General features: G+C 41.5%; 1 protein-coding gene across 13 annotated transcripts in view; it reads left to right on the forward strand.

The window, feature by feature from the left end:
* The first annotated feature begins 3084 nt into the window (after positions 1-3084).
* klc1a (kinesin light chain 1a) overlaps positions 3085-16556 on the forward strand; it is a 28658-nt gene continuing 15186 nt past the window's right edge. For 5 of the 13 annotated variants that reach the window (XM_026945512.3, XM_026945528.3, XM_026945563.3 and 2 more), the window contains exons 1-8: positions 3086-3325; positions 9678-9954; positions 10092-10157; positions 10309-10473; positions 10556-10634; positions 12803-13028; positions 13443-13530; positions 14108-14209. In XM_026945512.3, the coding sequence (XP_026801313.1) occupies positions 9679-9954; positions 10092-10157; positions 10309-10473; positions 10556-10634; positions 12803-13028; positions 13443-13530; positions 14108-14209 (1002 nt within the window). In that variant the 5' untranslated portion in view covers positions 3086-3325; position 9678. Of the gene's footprint in view, positions 3326-3354; positions 3540-9677; positions 9955-10091; positions 10158-10308; positions 10474-10555; positions 10635-12802; positions 13029-13442; positions 13531-14107; positions 14210-16556 lie in introns of those variants that run through there. The other 8 variants (XM_034302573.2, XM_053232276.1, XM_053232280.1 and 5 more) reach the window with 4 other exon arrangements.

The following is a 16556-nucleotide window of genomic DNA, read 5'->3' on the forward strand; positions in this document are numbered from 1 at the left end:
TGAGTGAGTGAAGGAGGGAGGGAGTGATTGAGTGAAGGAGAGAGTGGAGGAGGCAGTGATTGAGTGAAGGAGGGAGTGGAGGAGGTAGTGAGTGAGTGAAGGAGGGAGGGAGTGATTGAGTGAAGGAGAGAGTGGAGGAGGCAGTGATTGAGTGAAGGAGGGAGTGAGTGAGTGAAGGAGGGAGTGGAGGAGGTAGTGAGTGAGTGAAGGAGTGAGTGGAGGAGGGAGTGAGTGAGTAAGTGAGTGAGTGAAGGAGGGAGTGGAGGAGGGAGTGGAGGAGGCAGTGATTGAGTGAAGGAGGGAGGGAGTGAATGAGTGAAGGAGGGAGTGCAGGAGGCAGTGATTGAGTGGAGGAGGGAGGGAGTGAAGGAGGGAGTGGAGGAGGGAGTGACTGAGTGAAGGAGTGAGTGGAGGAGGCAGTGATTGAGTGAAGGAGGGAGGGAGTGAGTGAAGGAGTGAGTGATTGAGTGGAGGAGGGAGTGGAGGAGGCAGTAATTGAGTGAAGGAGTGAGTGAGTGAAGGAGGGAGTGGAGGAGGCAGTGATTGAGTAAAGGAGGGAGTGAGTGAGTGAAGGAGGGAGTGGAGGAGGGAGTGGAGGAGGCAGTAATTGAGTGAAGGAGTGAGTGAGTGAAGGAGGGAGTGGAGGAGGCAGTGATTGAGTAAAGGAGGGAGTGAGTGAGTGAAGGAGGGAGTGGAGGAGGGAGTGAGTGAGTGAGTGAAGGCGTGAGTGGAGGAGGGAGTGGAGGAGGCAGTGATTGAGTGAAGGAGGGAGTGAGGGAGTGGAGGAGGGAGTGGAGGAGGGAGTGATTGAGTGAAGGAGTGAGGGAGTGAGTGAGTGAGTGAAGGAGTGAGTGGAGGAGGGAGTGGAGGAGGCAGTGATTGAGTGAAGGAGGGAGGGAGTGAGGGAGTGAGTGAGTGAGTGAAGGAGTGAGTGGAGGAGGGAGTGGAGGAGGGAGTGAGTGAGTGGAGGAGGGAGTGACTGAGTGAAGGAGTGAGTGAAGGAGGCAGTGATTGAGTGAAGGAGGGAGGGAGTGAGTGAAGGAGTGAGTGAGTGATTGAGTGGAGGAGGGAGTGGAGGAGGCAGTAATTGAGTGAAGGAGGGAGTGGAGGAGGCAGTAATTGAGTGAAGGAGTGAGTGAGTGAAGGAGGGAGTGGAGGAGGCAGTGATTGAGTAAAGGAGGGAGTGAGTGAGTGAAGGAGGGAGTGGAGGAGGGAGTGAGTGAGTGAAGGAGTGAGTGAAGGAGGCAGTGATTGAGTGAAGGAGGGAGGGAGTGAGTGAAGGAGTGAGTGATTGAGTGGAGGAGGGAGTGGAGGAGGCAGTAATTGAGTGAAGGAGTGAGTGAGTGAAGGAGGGAGTGGAGGAGGCAGTGATTGAGTAAAGGAGGGAGTGAGTGAGTGAAGGAGGGAGTGGAGGAGGGAGTGAGTGAGTGAAGGAGTGAGTGAAGGAGGCAGTGATTGAGTGAAGGAGGGAGGGAGTGAGTGAAGGAGTGAGTGATTGAGTGGAGGAGGGAGTGGAGGAGGCAGTAATTGAGTGAAGGAGTGAGTGAGTGAAGGAGGGAGTGGAGGAGGGAGTGACTGAATGAAGGAGTGAGTGGAGGAGGCAGTGATTGAGTGAAGGAGGGAGGGAGTGAGTGAAGGAGTGAGTGATTGAGTGGAGGAGGGAGTGGAGGAGGCAGTGATTGAGTGAAGGAGTGAGTGAGTGAAGGAGGGAGTGGAGGAGGCAGTGATTGAGTAAAGGAGGGAGTGAGTGAGTGAAGGAGGGAGTGGAGGAGGGAGTGAGTGAGTGAGTGGAGGAGGGAGTGGAGGAGGCAGTGATTGAGTGGAGGAGGCAGTGATTGAGTGAGGGAGTGGAGGAGGGAGTGGAGGAGGCAGTGATTGAGTGAAGGAGGGAGTGAGGGAGTGGAGGAGGGAGTGGAGGAGGCAGTGATTGAGTGAAGGAGGGAGTGAAGGAGGGAGTGGAGGAGGCAGTGATTGAGTGAAGGAGGGAGTGAAGGAGGGAGTGAGTGAGTGAGTGAAGGAGGGAGGGAGTGAGTGAGTGAGTGAAGGAGTGAGTGAGTGAGTGAGTGAAGGAGTGAGTGAAGGAGGGAGTGTAGGAGGTAGTGATTGAGTGAAGGAGGGAGTGAATGAGTGAAGGAGGGAGTGGAGGAGGCAGTGATTGAGTGAAGGAGGGAGGGAGTGAGTGAGTGAGTGAAGGAGGGAGTGGAGGAGGCAGTGATTGAGTGAAGGAGGGAGTGAGTGAAGGAGTGAGGGAGTGAGTGAGTGAGTGAAGGAGGGAGTGGAGGAGGCAGTGATTGAGTGAAGGAGGGAGGGAGTGAGTGAGTGAGTGAGTGAAGGAGGGAGTGGAGGAGGCAGTGATTGAGTGAAGGAGGGAGGGAGTGAGTGAGTGAGTGAGTGAAGGAGGGAGTGGAGGAGGCAGTGATTGAGTGAAGGAGGGAGTGAGTGAGTGAGTGAGTGAAGGAGGGAGTGGAGGAGGCAGTGATTGAGTGAAGGAGGGAGTGAGTGAGTGAGTGAGTGAAGGAGGGAGTGGAGGAGGCAGTGATTGAGTGAAGGAGGGAGGGAGTGAGTGAGTGAGTGAAGGAGGGAGTGAGTGAGTGAGTGAAGGAGGGAGTGGAGGAGGCAGTGATTGAGTGAAGGAGTGAGTGAGTGAGTGAAGGAGGGAGTGGAGGAGGCAGTGATTGAGTGAAGGAGGGAGTGAGTGAGTGAGTGAGTGAGTGAAGGAGGGAGTGGAGGAGGCAGTGATTGAGTGAAGGAGGGAGTGAGTGAGTGAAGGAGGGAGTGGAGGAGGCAGTGATTGAGTGAAGGAGGGAGGGAGTGAGTGAAGGAGGGAGTGAGGGAGTGAAGGAGGGAGTGAATGAGTGAAGGAGGGAGTGGAGGAGGCAGTGATTGAGTGAAGGAGGGAGTGAGTGAGTGAGTGAGTGAAGGAGGGAGTGGAGGAGGCAGTGGAGGAGGCAGTGATTGAGTGAAGGAGGGAGTGGAGGAGGCAGTGATTGAGTGAAGGAGGGAGGGAGTGAGTGAAGGAGGGAGTGGAGGAGGCAGTGATTGAGTGAAGGAGGGAGGGAGTGAGTGAAGGAGGGAGTGGAGGAGGCAGTGATTGAGTGAAGGAGGGAGTGGAGGAGGCAGTGATTGATCGCAGCGCCTGCAGCAGGAGCTCAGAGGAGCTGAGTTTTCCTCGGCGCTGCTCTGGAGAGAAAAGCTCAGCACACAGTGCACCTTCACCGCCTCACCGGATGGGCTGCTCATTCAGAGCCCCGACAGCCAGCTCTCTTTAAACCCCTGAGACATTACTGAATAAACACTTCGACGCGACTGGATGTTCTACAGAACCGTAAGTGCAGTTCATCCTTTTGGCTCACTAGTTTAGCTAGATTAGTGTTTAGACTAGTTTATAACAGCAGCCTAGCCCACTGAATAATCTGACTGGGAGTGCCAGCCTCATGTCAAACACGACTGTTAGCTAGCAGGCTAAAGCGTACGTTAGTCCCCGAGCTGGATTTATCCACTCCGAGTGCTGTGGTCTTTGGACCTGATTAATCAGACTAGTAAGTAAGGCTCATGAGCTTGAGTTAGAAAGGAAGTGAACAGAGCTGCTAGCGGCTCTAACTGGCTAAGCCAGGAAGCTGCGAGGTTTAGCTAGCTAGCTTGTTAGCCGCAAACCAATTTTGTGGGTGTCACGGAGAGCAGTTACTTATTCATCAATATGTTTGGACAGAAATGGTCTCACATGAAATTTAGAAAACATTTTTGTATTACTGATGTTTCGGGAAGTTGTTATGTAGCCACTGAACTGGCTGAACTCGTTCTTAAGCTAAGGTTAGCTAGACATCAGGAAATATTGTGAAACCTGCCTCCTTATTGAAAGTTAGGACGTTGCCTTGATGTAACTGTAGCTACAATTTATATAAATATCCAAGATTAATTTAATGCATTTTTATTTGTCCCAGGCTGTTTTACATATCTGTACTATATTTTTGTTTATTATTTAGGTTTGCTAGTGCAGTGTCACATTGATATTCTAATGCAGTAGTCTTGAATTAATTTAATTGTGTTTGTCCTCTGGTTATTAGTAAAATATGCTTCATCAGTGTGGGACATAGCTAAGCCTTGTTAGTTTTTCATTAGTATTCAAGCAATGGCGTTAGTGGTAGACATAGCTTGGTCTGCTGTCCCTGAAAGCATGTTTTGTGTGTTTTGGTCAGGAAGATGCAGCCTAGTGTTTCACATCAACCTTTACTGCACTGGCCTTTAAATGAGAGAAGTAGTTCGAGGGGATCTATTATATGACCTTGCACAAGATATTGTGTCTATATATCTAAAACACATATTTGACACAGTAGAATTTATGGCATGAGATATACTTTAGGCTGAAATTTGGCTTGCCAGTATGGTGTAACACCTGGTTAGTGTTTATGCCAAATGGACAAAATTGTTCGATATGTTTTTGTTACAGGTCTAAAGGAAGCCCAAATTCAGAAGAGATTTTTACTTCTACTTGCATGCTGTACGTTTCGCTTCCTCTTTTATCAGAATTAGGAGAAATCTGTACCTTTCAAGAGCTTCTGCTTTTCCTACCTAAGAAGGGCTCGATGAGTGCTGATAATGGAAACAAGAAACATGTTTTTGTTGGTCTTTAAACTGATTAACCACAACTATTAGTTAGCTGAATCTAAATCAGACTGAAATTGATACTTTTGCTGTTTGGTTTGGTTTAGATTCACACTGCACATTTATTAAACAGAACAAAATGCAAAGAAACCTTGAGAAGCTTATAGGGCTGAAAACATACTTTGGAAAACTCTTTTGTTCAGAAATATAGAGATGGAATGAAGTGAGTGAAGTAATCACTCGAGCACGACGAACACCAAGATGGTGCTCCGTAACTGGCTAGATAATTATATAAATAACTAGATTAAACCATTTCGTGTATGTATCCACCATTCATTTTAATTTTATTTTTTTGTTTGTTGGTCCAAATATCCAGAGCAGCACCTAAGCTCTGTCCTTTGGCTCAGTTTGCACTTCATGACTTAGTTCAACAGCTTGCATCTACAGAAAAGCTGCACACATCCATATACATAGCATGTTTGGCTCACTTCCTGTTGATTGAAACCAGACTGAGACCACCTCACTCGGATAGTGTAGGACCAGGTGTTTCAGTCCACGCCGGAGTGTGATTGCTGTGTTCACACCTCCACACCGAGCAGGAAAACGCACCAGGGTTTGATTCAGCACCCTAAATATAGCATTGTCAGAATAGCATCTCATTGCAGACTTAATCAGGACTGAACTAGGTGGTCTACAGAACGAGTGCAGCAATCCCAATTTCTCTAAATATAAAGCCACACGGACAGCCATGGCAGTCACAAATGCTGAGGAAGTGAGGGTGAAAAAGATTTGTTTATATTGGACATATTGGAGACTGAGAACATAGTCAAAGATGGCTAAATGCTGTTCTGAACATATTCTCCTTTGAGTTGGCACATGGTCTTCCTCTTTGTTGCGACATGTTGCTTACTTCACTGCGTCCCCTACAGAGAAAATTTGTGCTGTGGTGTTGACACTGTTATCATTAGTGAGCTGTACCCTCCTCCTGATGAGTTCATAAGTTTCCTGGTGAACTGAATAGTGAGTCATACTGCAGTTCGATCAGATTAGCACAACAGCTCTGACTAACCAGCCCTCTACAAGCGTCATTCCTATTTCCTGTCTACTTTCTCTATCTCTCTCCAGTTATAATAATCCTATAAGTTGTAGCTGCATTATGGCAATATTGTGTATAGCTCTTGTAAGAAAAAATCGTATAGATGGTGAATACGGAACGAAAAGTTCTCTGTGAGTACAGAAATCTGAGTTAGGGCATACAGGAAATGATTGATGATCACGTCAAAGGCCTGGAGCAAAAGCACTGTGCAGTGAATATCTGTGCTGCAGACTGTCAGCTCTCGCTCCTCTTCTTTTCTCTGGCTCCGTGTTGGGTCTGTAAGGCAGTTCGGATTTAGATCTGTTATTAGGATATGCTAGGGAAATTCAGAGAGACTAATATGGAGTGATTGCTATGCCAAGCAGTAGTATTTAACTGAGTCTTTCTTTACTTCAGTCAAAGCAGTATGTTTTTTCATTTAGCCCTCACTTTAATATGTGAGAGAAGGTGGAGGCTGAAAACACCAAACTAAACACAAAATTTCTCTCATGACTAAAAGCAAATGTTCCAGCGTGATTTTTTTATGGCTTTACTATATTTGGATGAAGGGAATAGACCTGCTTCTTATTAACACATTTATGTATGTTCTGTAATGTAGTGCAATATTTAAGCTCTAAAGCAAAGGGAAGGTCGTCTTGAGCAAAGGTAGAAAATGTGAATTTACACTTCAAACATTTTTAACGAAACTGCTGTCGTTAGCTTGTGGTCACACCTCTTCACACCTCCCTTTGGTATAGTTTGCTATTCTGATCAAAAAAGGGAATTATTGATGTTTTTGTCAGCCATAATATTGGGTAACATGGGTGTTTGTGATATTTACTGCATATCAAAGGTGTTATTACCAAAAATAAATCCATTACTGTCTATCCTGTAATTTTGTTGAATGCTCCCTGACGAGCACACAGTCATTCATGGTTGTTTTTGTTTGGTTTGTCCTCTGTTGTTTTATGCTTGCATCATTCCCTCAGGATGTGTGCAAGAGAGAGTGAAGCACAAGAGAGTTCATTAGTGCACTGTCTCCCAGCATGCTCTGGTGCTTCCTTTCTGGTGGTTGTCACATGTCGGGCTTCCAGCCTTTCTCTGGGTCACATGAAACTCGGAGTGAGTTGTTAGCCTCCACTTCCTATTTCTCCTTGTGCTGGCTGATGCTGGAGTAATCATGCCTCTTTTCTTGAATACTTAGACAATATTCAGGCAGCTCTATTTTTTGAAGAGTATAAGGAACAGTGAGGCTTCAATAAACTGAGATTTAGTGTAGATTTTTCTTTTTTTTTTTTTTCCCCCCTGTTTTTTTTTTTTTTTTTTTTTAAATACTATAGGTAGTTGTTTTATGTCTCTGATTTATTCTGCTGGCATGCTTCAACTTCAACATTCCTGTGTTTGCTTTCGATTTTCTAAATCCTTTGCCAGATCAAACTTGCCTCTCTTTGTGTCTCAGCAGCCTTGCTCTATCTTGCCAGGAGATCTTGGCAACTGCAAGGACAACACGTTTATGTGGTCTAAAGAACCCCGGTCAAGTAGCCTAATACTCAAGATATTCTAAGAAAAGTGAATGCTTCTTTGCTTATTTTGGAAAGTTTGCTGTAGAGAACCTTGTCATTGCCCATTTCATGCAAAAGCCACTTTGGTTTTGTGAATGTTGTTGCTACAAATGTGATTATTGTTCAGGATGAGGTGGGTAGGCTAATGAGATTTCCAACATAAAGGAGGAGGTTTTGCTTCTCGTAACCTTCTCCCATTTACCAATCAGTGACTGGATTTATAGCATCTTTTGTTCAGCCTTGAGTGTGTTGCCTCTGTTAGACCAGCTAGAGATCTTCTGATGGAAACAAGCTCTGTTTCTGAGGGTTTTGTTTTAAACATATGGTTGGTATGATAAATAGTCCACAATCTAAGGAGTTGCGGCACCTTTCAGGGTTGGGTCTGAGGCTTGGTGATGAATGGACTTATATTGAGGAAAAGAAATTTTATAGTTTTATAATTCTGTGATTATAGTTGATTGTTACTAGTGCAGTAGGTTATAGGGTCATTTGATTTGATCTAAGCAATGATGCAGCCGGCTTTTGCCAGATGACTGAGCAAGGAATTACAATAAAGCATGAATAGGGCATGCTGCTTGTTGTTTGTGAGAAGTGCCTGGGGGTTTTTATATTCTTGCAGTGCTAGTCAGAGATCTTAAGAAATGAGTTGGCATGGTGGTCAAACTTAAATTCCAGAACCATAATAACCATGATGACTAGGTAACTCATTTTTGCAGGAAGTTTTTTCTGTGGTGTTTAAGTGAGAGTGTTGGCTTGGGTCCAAAAACCCAAGCTAATTTTGTCAGAACAGGATGGTGTGCTGAAGTAGTAATGTATTGTTTGACAACAAGGAAAACATGAAGAGAATGAAAGAATTACAGGAGCGAGGGGCAGTTTGTGGAGAAAGTGAGATTCATTGAAAGTAACATTAAATTGAAAATATTACAGTCTTGCAGGGGTTCTCATACTGGAGGTTATGAGAGAAACTCACTCCTCTTTTGTTTCATTCATTAATTTTAGAAATTAATATTAGAAATATCAGAGACTGATTTTGCTCAATGACTGAGGAAGGGATATGCAACCAAATATTAACTTTAACTTACTGTAAGATTATCTGTACAAATATTTTTGCTCACCAAAAAATTGGGTGGTCTGCCACCAAAGGTGCCATATTCTAAGATGTTTAACACATCTAAATGTAAATGTCAGGAAATGAAAGCTAAAATTCTGATCTGTCATATTCATCTTTTGAGCTCAAATCCAAATATCTTCAGTGTATAGCAAAAACAAAAGAATTGGCCTTGCTGTTCCAATACTTTTGGAGGGTACTATGTGTGCTATTCTAGATCATTATTGAGTACTAACACTAACCAGTTTTCCTATTACAGTATGTGTTTGAGTCTTAAACTAAACCTCTCATGTAGCCTTCAAATCCTCCTGAAAATTCTGTTCTGCATCCCAGTCTTCTGGATTTTCTATATTAGTAAATTCTTTTGAATGTATGATCAGAGGTTTCGATTTGAGACACAGCACATGACATGGAGAAAAGCACAATCAATCCAATGGAAGAAACATATAAGAGAGATAGAGCTTGTCAGTGTGTTTAACATCGATGTGCATTAAATTGCTAAATATTTTGTTTGACTTGGAAACCTGACAGACAGGGATGTTTTGGCTCTGATATGTTATCTAGTGAATGTCGCTTTTAATTCTTCCGGATGTCGACAAGATACACGGTGATTGTGTGAACAATGCCACTTGCGTTGCAGCTGCTTCTGCATGTGCACATGAAGTTATGCATCAAATATAAACCAGGCTCCACTGCTTCGCACTGGGCCATATCACACCACTCCATTGTGGATTATTTTCCTCTAACAACGCAACACTTCCCACTAGACTGGTCAGTTAATACAAGGAATATTCCTTGGGTTTTAGTCATTTGCATTGCACATACATATGTTACTGACAATAAAATGTTCAAATGTTACAGTAGTGCTATATTATAAATCTGGAATTTAAAAAAAAAAAAAAAAGGGGAGGGGGTGGCAGGCTTTAGGGTAGTCAAGGCTTGGGTTCACAGAAAATTCATAATGTCAGTTTAGGGTCATTTGCCCAAAAAGTTTGGAAACCCTTGCACGACTGTCTTGCTTCTCATGGTGTTTGATGGAAATTGCAAGTGGAAGTGTAATTGTTTGGCTGAGGGAAAAAAAAGGAGTGTTTTGTGAATGCTTTCTTCTCCTCTCACATTTTATTGAAACCTGTACAACCGGTGTATGAGTTGCACACAAAGTCTGGGTGTTTTTTTCACTCTCAGTTTTTCCCCATGCAAGACTGAAAGGAGAGCCTACACTGAGCACACTCAATTCACAAAGCAGAGGAACAAGTGTTCTTATGAAATTATACTTATTGAGTCAAACATATAGACAAGTTTTGGTAAATATTTCATTGTGTGTGTGTAGGATGCGTGAGGAAATGTCGAGTGTGGTGTGTGTGAAGGAGGTGGAGGGGCAGGGTGACCCTGCAGAGAAGCTGTCCCAGGATGAGCTGCTATGTCGGACACGGGAGGTGATGCAGGGGTTGGACGCTCTGCGTGCTGAACACCAGGCCATCCTGGAGGGTCTGATGGGAACGCTGCGTTGCCTCAAACAAACCCAGGAAGGCCGCGCTGTCGAAGAGAAGACTGTCATGATTCAGCGCTCGCTGGAAATGATAGAGCTCGGTCTTAGTGAAGCACAGGTTGGAGGAACAAATCTTCTGAAAAAGACTGTTTGTTGAAAATCAGCCCTTTCTTTAGCTTTTAAATCTTCTTATTAAGATAAAGCATTAGGACAAAGAGGAATTAAGAACAACTATACTTTTCCATGTCTCCACAGGTAATGATGGCTCTTTCAGGGCACCTGAGTGCAGTAGAGGCTGAGAAACAGAAGCTTCGAGCACAGGTATGCACAGACCCAAACACACAGTCACAATGTCTCCATGACAGCCATGTTCTCAGTTTCTTGGTATCTAGCCCACGAAGATGCAAATGCACACACGCCATGTCTCTCCCATCTCTTGTGGTGTCTGTGTAACAGTGTCTGTGTGTTTCAGGTCCGGCGGCTGTGCCAAGAGAATCAGTGGCTGCGTGATGAGCTGGCAGGCACACAGCAGCGGCTGCAGAAGAGTGAACAGAGTGTGGCCCAGCTGGAGGAGGAAAAGAAGCACCTGGAGTTCATGAATCAGCTAAAAAAATATGACCAGGACCTCAGCCCAACAGTAAGCCTAACTCTTTCCTTGCTCATTTATCCCCATTATATTTTCTGTCTTTACCTCTTTCATGTCCTGCTCTTTCTTTCAGGATGACAAAGACTCTGACTCGAGTAGGGAGACTCTGGATGATCTTTTCCCTGATGATCAGGACGAGCCAGCCTCTGGCAGTAAGTGCCCATGTCCTCTTATCCAATTCTTCTCACCACTTAGAGATCTTGTGCTAATTAAAACTGTAACAGAACATGTATCTCCAATTTAGTAATTAAATGTGACTATCCCTTGAGTCAACAAATAGTATTAGTTTCGAATAATTGATAGACATGAGTAGATGCTGTATATGAAAGCACAGGGGAGAAAGAAATATAAATTTGTCAACTATAAGACAGAGGAAGACAAGAAGGTTCACATTGTTTTTTTTGTTACAGGCTCTCTGTCCCTGTTTTTGTGTTTTCCCTTTTGTTTTCTGGTTGATTAATGGCTTCAGACTGTGGAGTGCAGATGAAAGGCTTGTGTGGGCTGTGTCATGGAGATAGTCCTTTATTCAGATGGACATTATGGTTTATCAGATGCAGTCTGAACACACTCAGATTAGCTCCCTCTTGCAACATGAAAACCATAACACATCTTGCATATGTGGGAATATAATATGGAGTAAAGTTATATAATTATTGGTACCTCGCTTGAAATATGTTTTAGTGCAAATATATGGGGAAGAACAAAACATATTATGTAAAAATATGCTTAAGTAGTGCATTTTTGTCAGCAAGGTATTGGTTTCAAAGTAATTAAGATGCTCACAATTAAGTTTTATGAAGTCTCCCCTGGAAATCATAACAGCACTGAGCCTTTTCCTGAGGGATCTCTCCTCCATGCAGTACATTTTAAACATTTATATTCTGTTTGGACTCTTCAGTTCAGGCCATAAGTTTTCAATAAGCTACAAATGAAGAGATTGCAGTAGCAATTTCAAAATATTCTAGCAGACATTTCTATTTTATTTGTATGTTTAGGGTCATTATCTTGTTGAAAAATCTGTGACCAAGCTTTAATCTCCTGGCAGAAGCAACAAGGTTTTTGGATTAAAATATCCTGGTACTTAGCAGAATTCATGATCTTCACAACGTCTAGCTACAGAAAGGCCCCAAAGCATTAATGATCCTCCTGCATATTTTATACTGGGTATCAGGTGCCTTTCTTTGTGTGCAATACCAATTTTTGGATGGTGTGCTTGCCAAAAGATTTGGTCTTTCTGCTCAGGAGAAATGTATTTAATTTTTTTTTTTTTGTATTTACCATTTATAATTACCATTAACATTATTTGTAAAGTGTTAGATTTGACACTTTAGTGCAGGACTGTTTTTAATCTTTTTAGGTTAAAATCTTCATACTTTTTCTCTTTTGGCTGAAAACTGAAAGTGCCTTATATTATTTATATATATATAAAATATATATATATATATATATATATATATATATATATATATATATATATATATATATATATATATATATATATATATATAGAGAGAGAGAGAGAGAGAGAGAGAGAGAGAGAGAGAGAGAGAGAGAGAGAGAGATGCCACCAAAAATTATATATGTGTGTGTATGTGTATATATATATATATATATATATATATATATATATATATATATATATATATATATATATATATATATATATATATATATATATATATAATTTTAATATATATATATATAATTTTTGGTGGCATCTCTAATCAATATAATTAACTGATGTAAAGCAAACTACTAGTATAATCTTAGCTACCTTGAACACACATTGAAAGATTTTATTTCACATTAACAATCTCAACACATTCTTCATTTATCATGACAGAAAGCGAGGTTGCTCCATCAGTCTGGGTGAGAGCATGTAAGATTGGGGGAAAGGGCCAGGGTTTCCGTGGGGTGTCAGTTAATATCAGAGAGTTCAATACAATTGCACAAATCATTGCAGATTTATATGTGGCTCATCTCCCATTTTAAAAAATGGGGGAAAAATTGCTCTTTTGGGTTTTTTTTTTAGTGATAATTCATATCTGCATACCCTAACATTAAATTGCTGAGCTCCTTTGCAAAATGCTTAAACACTGGATATTGTGGCACTGTAATATTGTATAAAGATGATGAAATCGTTATTGACAAGCCTAACCTATTTACGTTCCAATGTGAAATATGTACCCTGTTTACATTTAGAGAGGTTGTGTGATTTTATTTTATTTTATTTTATTTTATTTTATTTTATTTTTTTTTGGGTAAGGCACCAAGATTTCTGTTTCACTATCTCTGTCTCTGTTCATCTTTGTCTCTGTAGTCCAGCCCCCACACAGCAGTGCTGTAGCAGCAGCTCAGCAGGGAGGCTATGAGATTCCAGCCCGGCTCCGAACCCTGCACAACCTGGTGATCCAGTATGCCTCTCAGGGCCGCTATGAAGTGGCCGTGCCGCTGTGTAAACAGGCGCTGGAGGACTTGGAGAAGACCTCGGGCCACAACCACCCTGATGTCGCCACAATGCTTAACATTCTTGCCCTCGTCTACAGGTCTGACCTCTAGAGATATATGGCTCTGAGTCTTTTGCCAGCTCCTGTTCAGAATAACAAAAATGAATTCAATTTGATAAAATTGAGCTGGTCAAAATGCAAATGAATTAAAGAAAAAAAAGATAAGACAGCCTTTTGATTGGACAAATTCAAGGATGACTTGATTAAAACAGTACAGAATTGGTCAAATAAAATAAAAGAAGGGGGATACATGTAGATTAAAAACTCTGTCTTTGTAAATGTAATTTGCCTTATACCTACCAGTCCATTGTTCACAAGCTAAGAAAGTAATCTACTGTAGTCGCATCACTGTCTGCATAGTATGAAGGTTCTCTTACACAGGTCATAGCATTGATTTTTAGCAGCCTGTTGTCACACTGTCTTTGTATTGGCCTCTCTTTCTTCTCTTCTCAGGGACCAGAATAAGTACAAAGAGGCTGCAAACCTTCTGAATGACGCACTCGATATTAGAGAGAAAACACTGGGCAAAGACCATCCTGCGGTATGTGTGGGTGTGTGTTTGGGGAGTATGTAACACCTGTTATTTTACACAAAAGGTTATTGACTGACTGTCAGTGTTTGTAAGTAAATTATCCCCTCTTTCAGGGAAAACCTTAGGCAAAGTAAGGAGAGAGTTAGAGAGAATGAGTTATTGGCAGCAGAATTTGTTTGTATGTGTGTGTTCAAGCTGGTAGTGCATACCAGTTTATCAGTTTGTGTGGCTCTTCACCAGGACCTGCATCCTCACTGTGTATAAAAGAGGTTAGAGAATCATTCTGAGCTTTCTGTTTCACTCACTTTGTTTTGCAACCCACTTACTTTGTCCCACACATGCATGGGGCTCAAGAGCACCTCCCAATCAGAGGATGATTTATCAAAGACACTGTGGGCTGTTAATGTGTTTAGATTTTATCACTGGGGCTGAACTGATGTTGGTGATCTTGGGTCAGATCTGACTCACTTCCTGTGAGCTCTGATGACTTCAAGTATTTGGCCCAAATCAAGACGGTTGTTTGATTTTGTTTTGTTTTGAGAGCTGCTGTTGGTTTTATCTGACTGTGTGTGTCTGTGTGTCCTAGGTGGCCGCTACACTGAATAATTTGGCTGTCCTTTACGGTAAGCGTGGGAAATACAAAGAAGCAGAACCACTATGCAAAAGGGCACTGGAGATAAGAGAAAAGGTAGGAGTGATTTTTGTGCAATGTGTGCAAATTTCCATAAAGCCCATTTTCTACATTTGGATTTCTTTTTATTGTATAAGATGTAGTCTGGTGTTATTGATTGTGTAGAAAGTGTTTTTTGAAGATCTATATCCAGAGGTACAGGGTGTAATGGATGGCTTTTCACATTTTCTTCATAGTACAGGTATCATAGACTCAATCTATAAATAATTAATCTATAAAATTTTGGGCTGGAGCATATTTGAAGAGGAAAGATGAGATGTTAATACCTATTGATTGGGTAAGGTTAAATATATTTTCTTTTAAAATGATGAACATTGAACCATGATTGGTCTGAGAAATTGTGTGTTCCTAATGCCATAATTAGATATGGATTAAGTATGGATGAGAATTATATAAAGGTATTATTCTAAAAGATCAATTTAAGATGAATAATGCCATTTTCAACCCATGTGGAGAAGTATTAAGTAATTTTTGTAATGTTGTTATGTTGATGTTAGGTAATGTGCCTGTGAGAGAGAGAGGAATGGTTCAAGGTTCATGCTGAAAGTCATAGTTTACAGTTTTAAACACTGGACTGAAATTGAATTTGGAAAACTGACAGCTAGGAAGATGTTTTAACCCCTGAATATATAGTGTGGATAGTGCTTAAAGGGACAGATAGGGTCTTGGCTGCTGCGTCTGATAAGTTGTTGAGTGGGAGTGTAGTGGATTTGGTCCAGTTATTAGAGTAATTGGATATATTAGAATATTTGTTGATGGTCTCAGTCATCTCTTGTATGGGAATGAATGATTTTATAAGAAGTGAAGAGTAAAGAAGAGTAAATAATCATTTGCATATAGGCTGGTTTTATGCTGTATGCCAACTTTCTGGGTACATTTGATGTTTATAGTTTAGCATATAGCCGCAGCTAACGTTTCAGTAAAAATTGAAAATTGGAACAGGGGAGAGCAGGTGTCTGCCTGGTGCCTCTAAGCGGTGTTGAACCTTGGGATATGATTCCATTAGTATTAAATGGCAATCGGTGAAGTGTATAGAACCTAATCCATTTTATAAATGATTCTCCAAAGCCTAATATATTTAATATGGCAAATAAAAACATCTGATTGCCTTCTCCAAGGCCTTCTCTGCATGAAGTGTGACTATTGCTGTTTCTACTTTATGGAGGGATGTATAATGCATTAACTTGAGTAGTCTCCTCATGTTAGTAGATGATTCTTTGATGAAGCCTGTTTCGTTGGCATGAATTACTGATGGGATGACAGCTTCCACTCTGGTAGCCAAGGTTTTGCTTATGATTTTAGTGTCCACGGTAATGAGTGATAATGGTCTGTGACTAGAGGATAAAGTGAGGTTTTTATTGTTTTTTTGTTTTGTTTTGTTTTGTTTTTGGTGAGCTGAGATTGTGGCAGTATTCATCTCTGCAGGTTGTCTCATATTCTGTATTATTTCAATCCGTGTAGAACTCTGGAGAAAGTCGCAAGTCGTGGTGCTTTAATATTGTCCTATGCTTAAGGACATTATAGAACTCATCTGGTTAGCCTATTGGGTTATCTAGTATATTTCTTTGTTTTTCAGTTAACGGTGGCAGTTTAATATTGTTGAGATATTGTTTGTTAAAATTGATCAGCTCCACATTTACGGGTTAGGGAGTTGGCCGAGTTCATTTATGTAATAAAATTATTAGAGGAGTCAGTTCTGTTAATGATGTGCCTTGAGACTGTTACAGAGAGAAAAAATCTTATTGATGTGTCAGTGCATGCACTTCTTTTTTTTCTTTTGCTCTTAAAAAAAGGGTGAAGACAAAAAAACATAACAAAATGATTTAATGATTTCTCATTCAACCTCTAACGTATGTTCTTTTTGTGTTTATAAAGGCAGGAGAATAATAAGCTGTAATATTAATAAAGCATTTCTTTTCTTGGAATGGGCATAAACATCATGTTTTGATGTGTTAATACTGTGTATTTAATTACTCACTGTTTTAAATGATGAAATAACATTGTGCAAAATGCACTGCCCAATTGACAAATAACAAACTACATCTTTAATGCATGTTATCCTCAATAAAGCTCTGTTAGGATTTAGGAGTTAGGATAGCTAGGCTAAACTTTCAGCTGTGTAGGCTTGTACACTATGCAATAAAGGGTGGACCTGACCAATAAAGGGTGGCTACTGGGAAAAGGATATATAATACATTTACTTTACTTGGTGATTATCTTGGAGACCTTCACCTTTTCCAAGTACTGTGTGCATGTACACACATTGTCATTCTCTCTTATCTTGGCAGTTGTGTTTTTGCACTGTAGAGTCTATTTATGCACATTTGTTTAGTCATTTTTAAGC

The sequence above is a fragment of the Pangasianodon hypophthalmus genome, chromosome 3 (genome assembly GCF_027358585.1).
Source record: "Pangasianodon hypophthalmus isolate fPanHyp1 chromosome 3, fPanHyp1.pri, whole genome shotgun sequence".
Taxonomy (NCBI): domain Eukaryota; kingdom Metazoa; phylum Chordata; class Actinopteri; order Siluriformes; family Pangasiidae; genus Pangasianodon; species Pangasianodon hypophthalmus.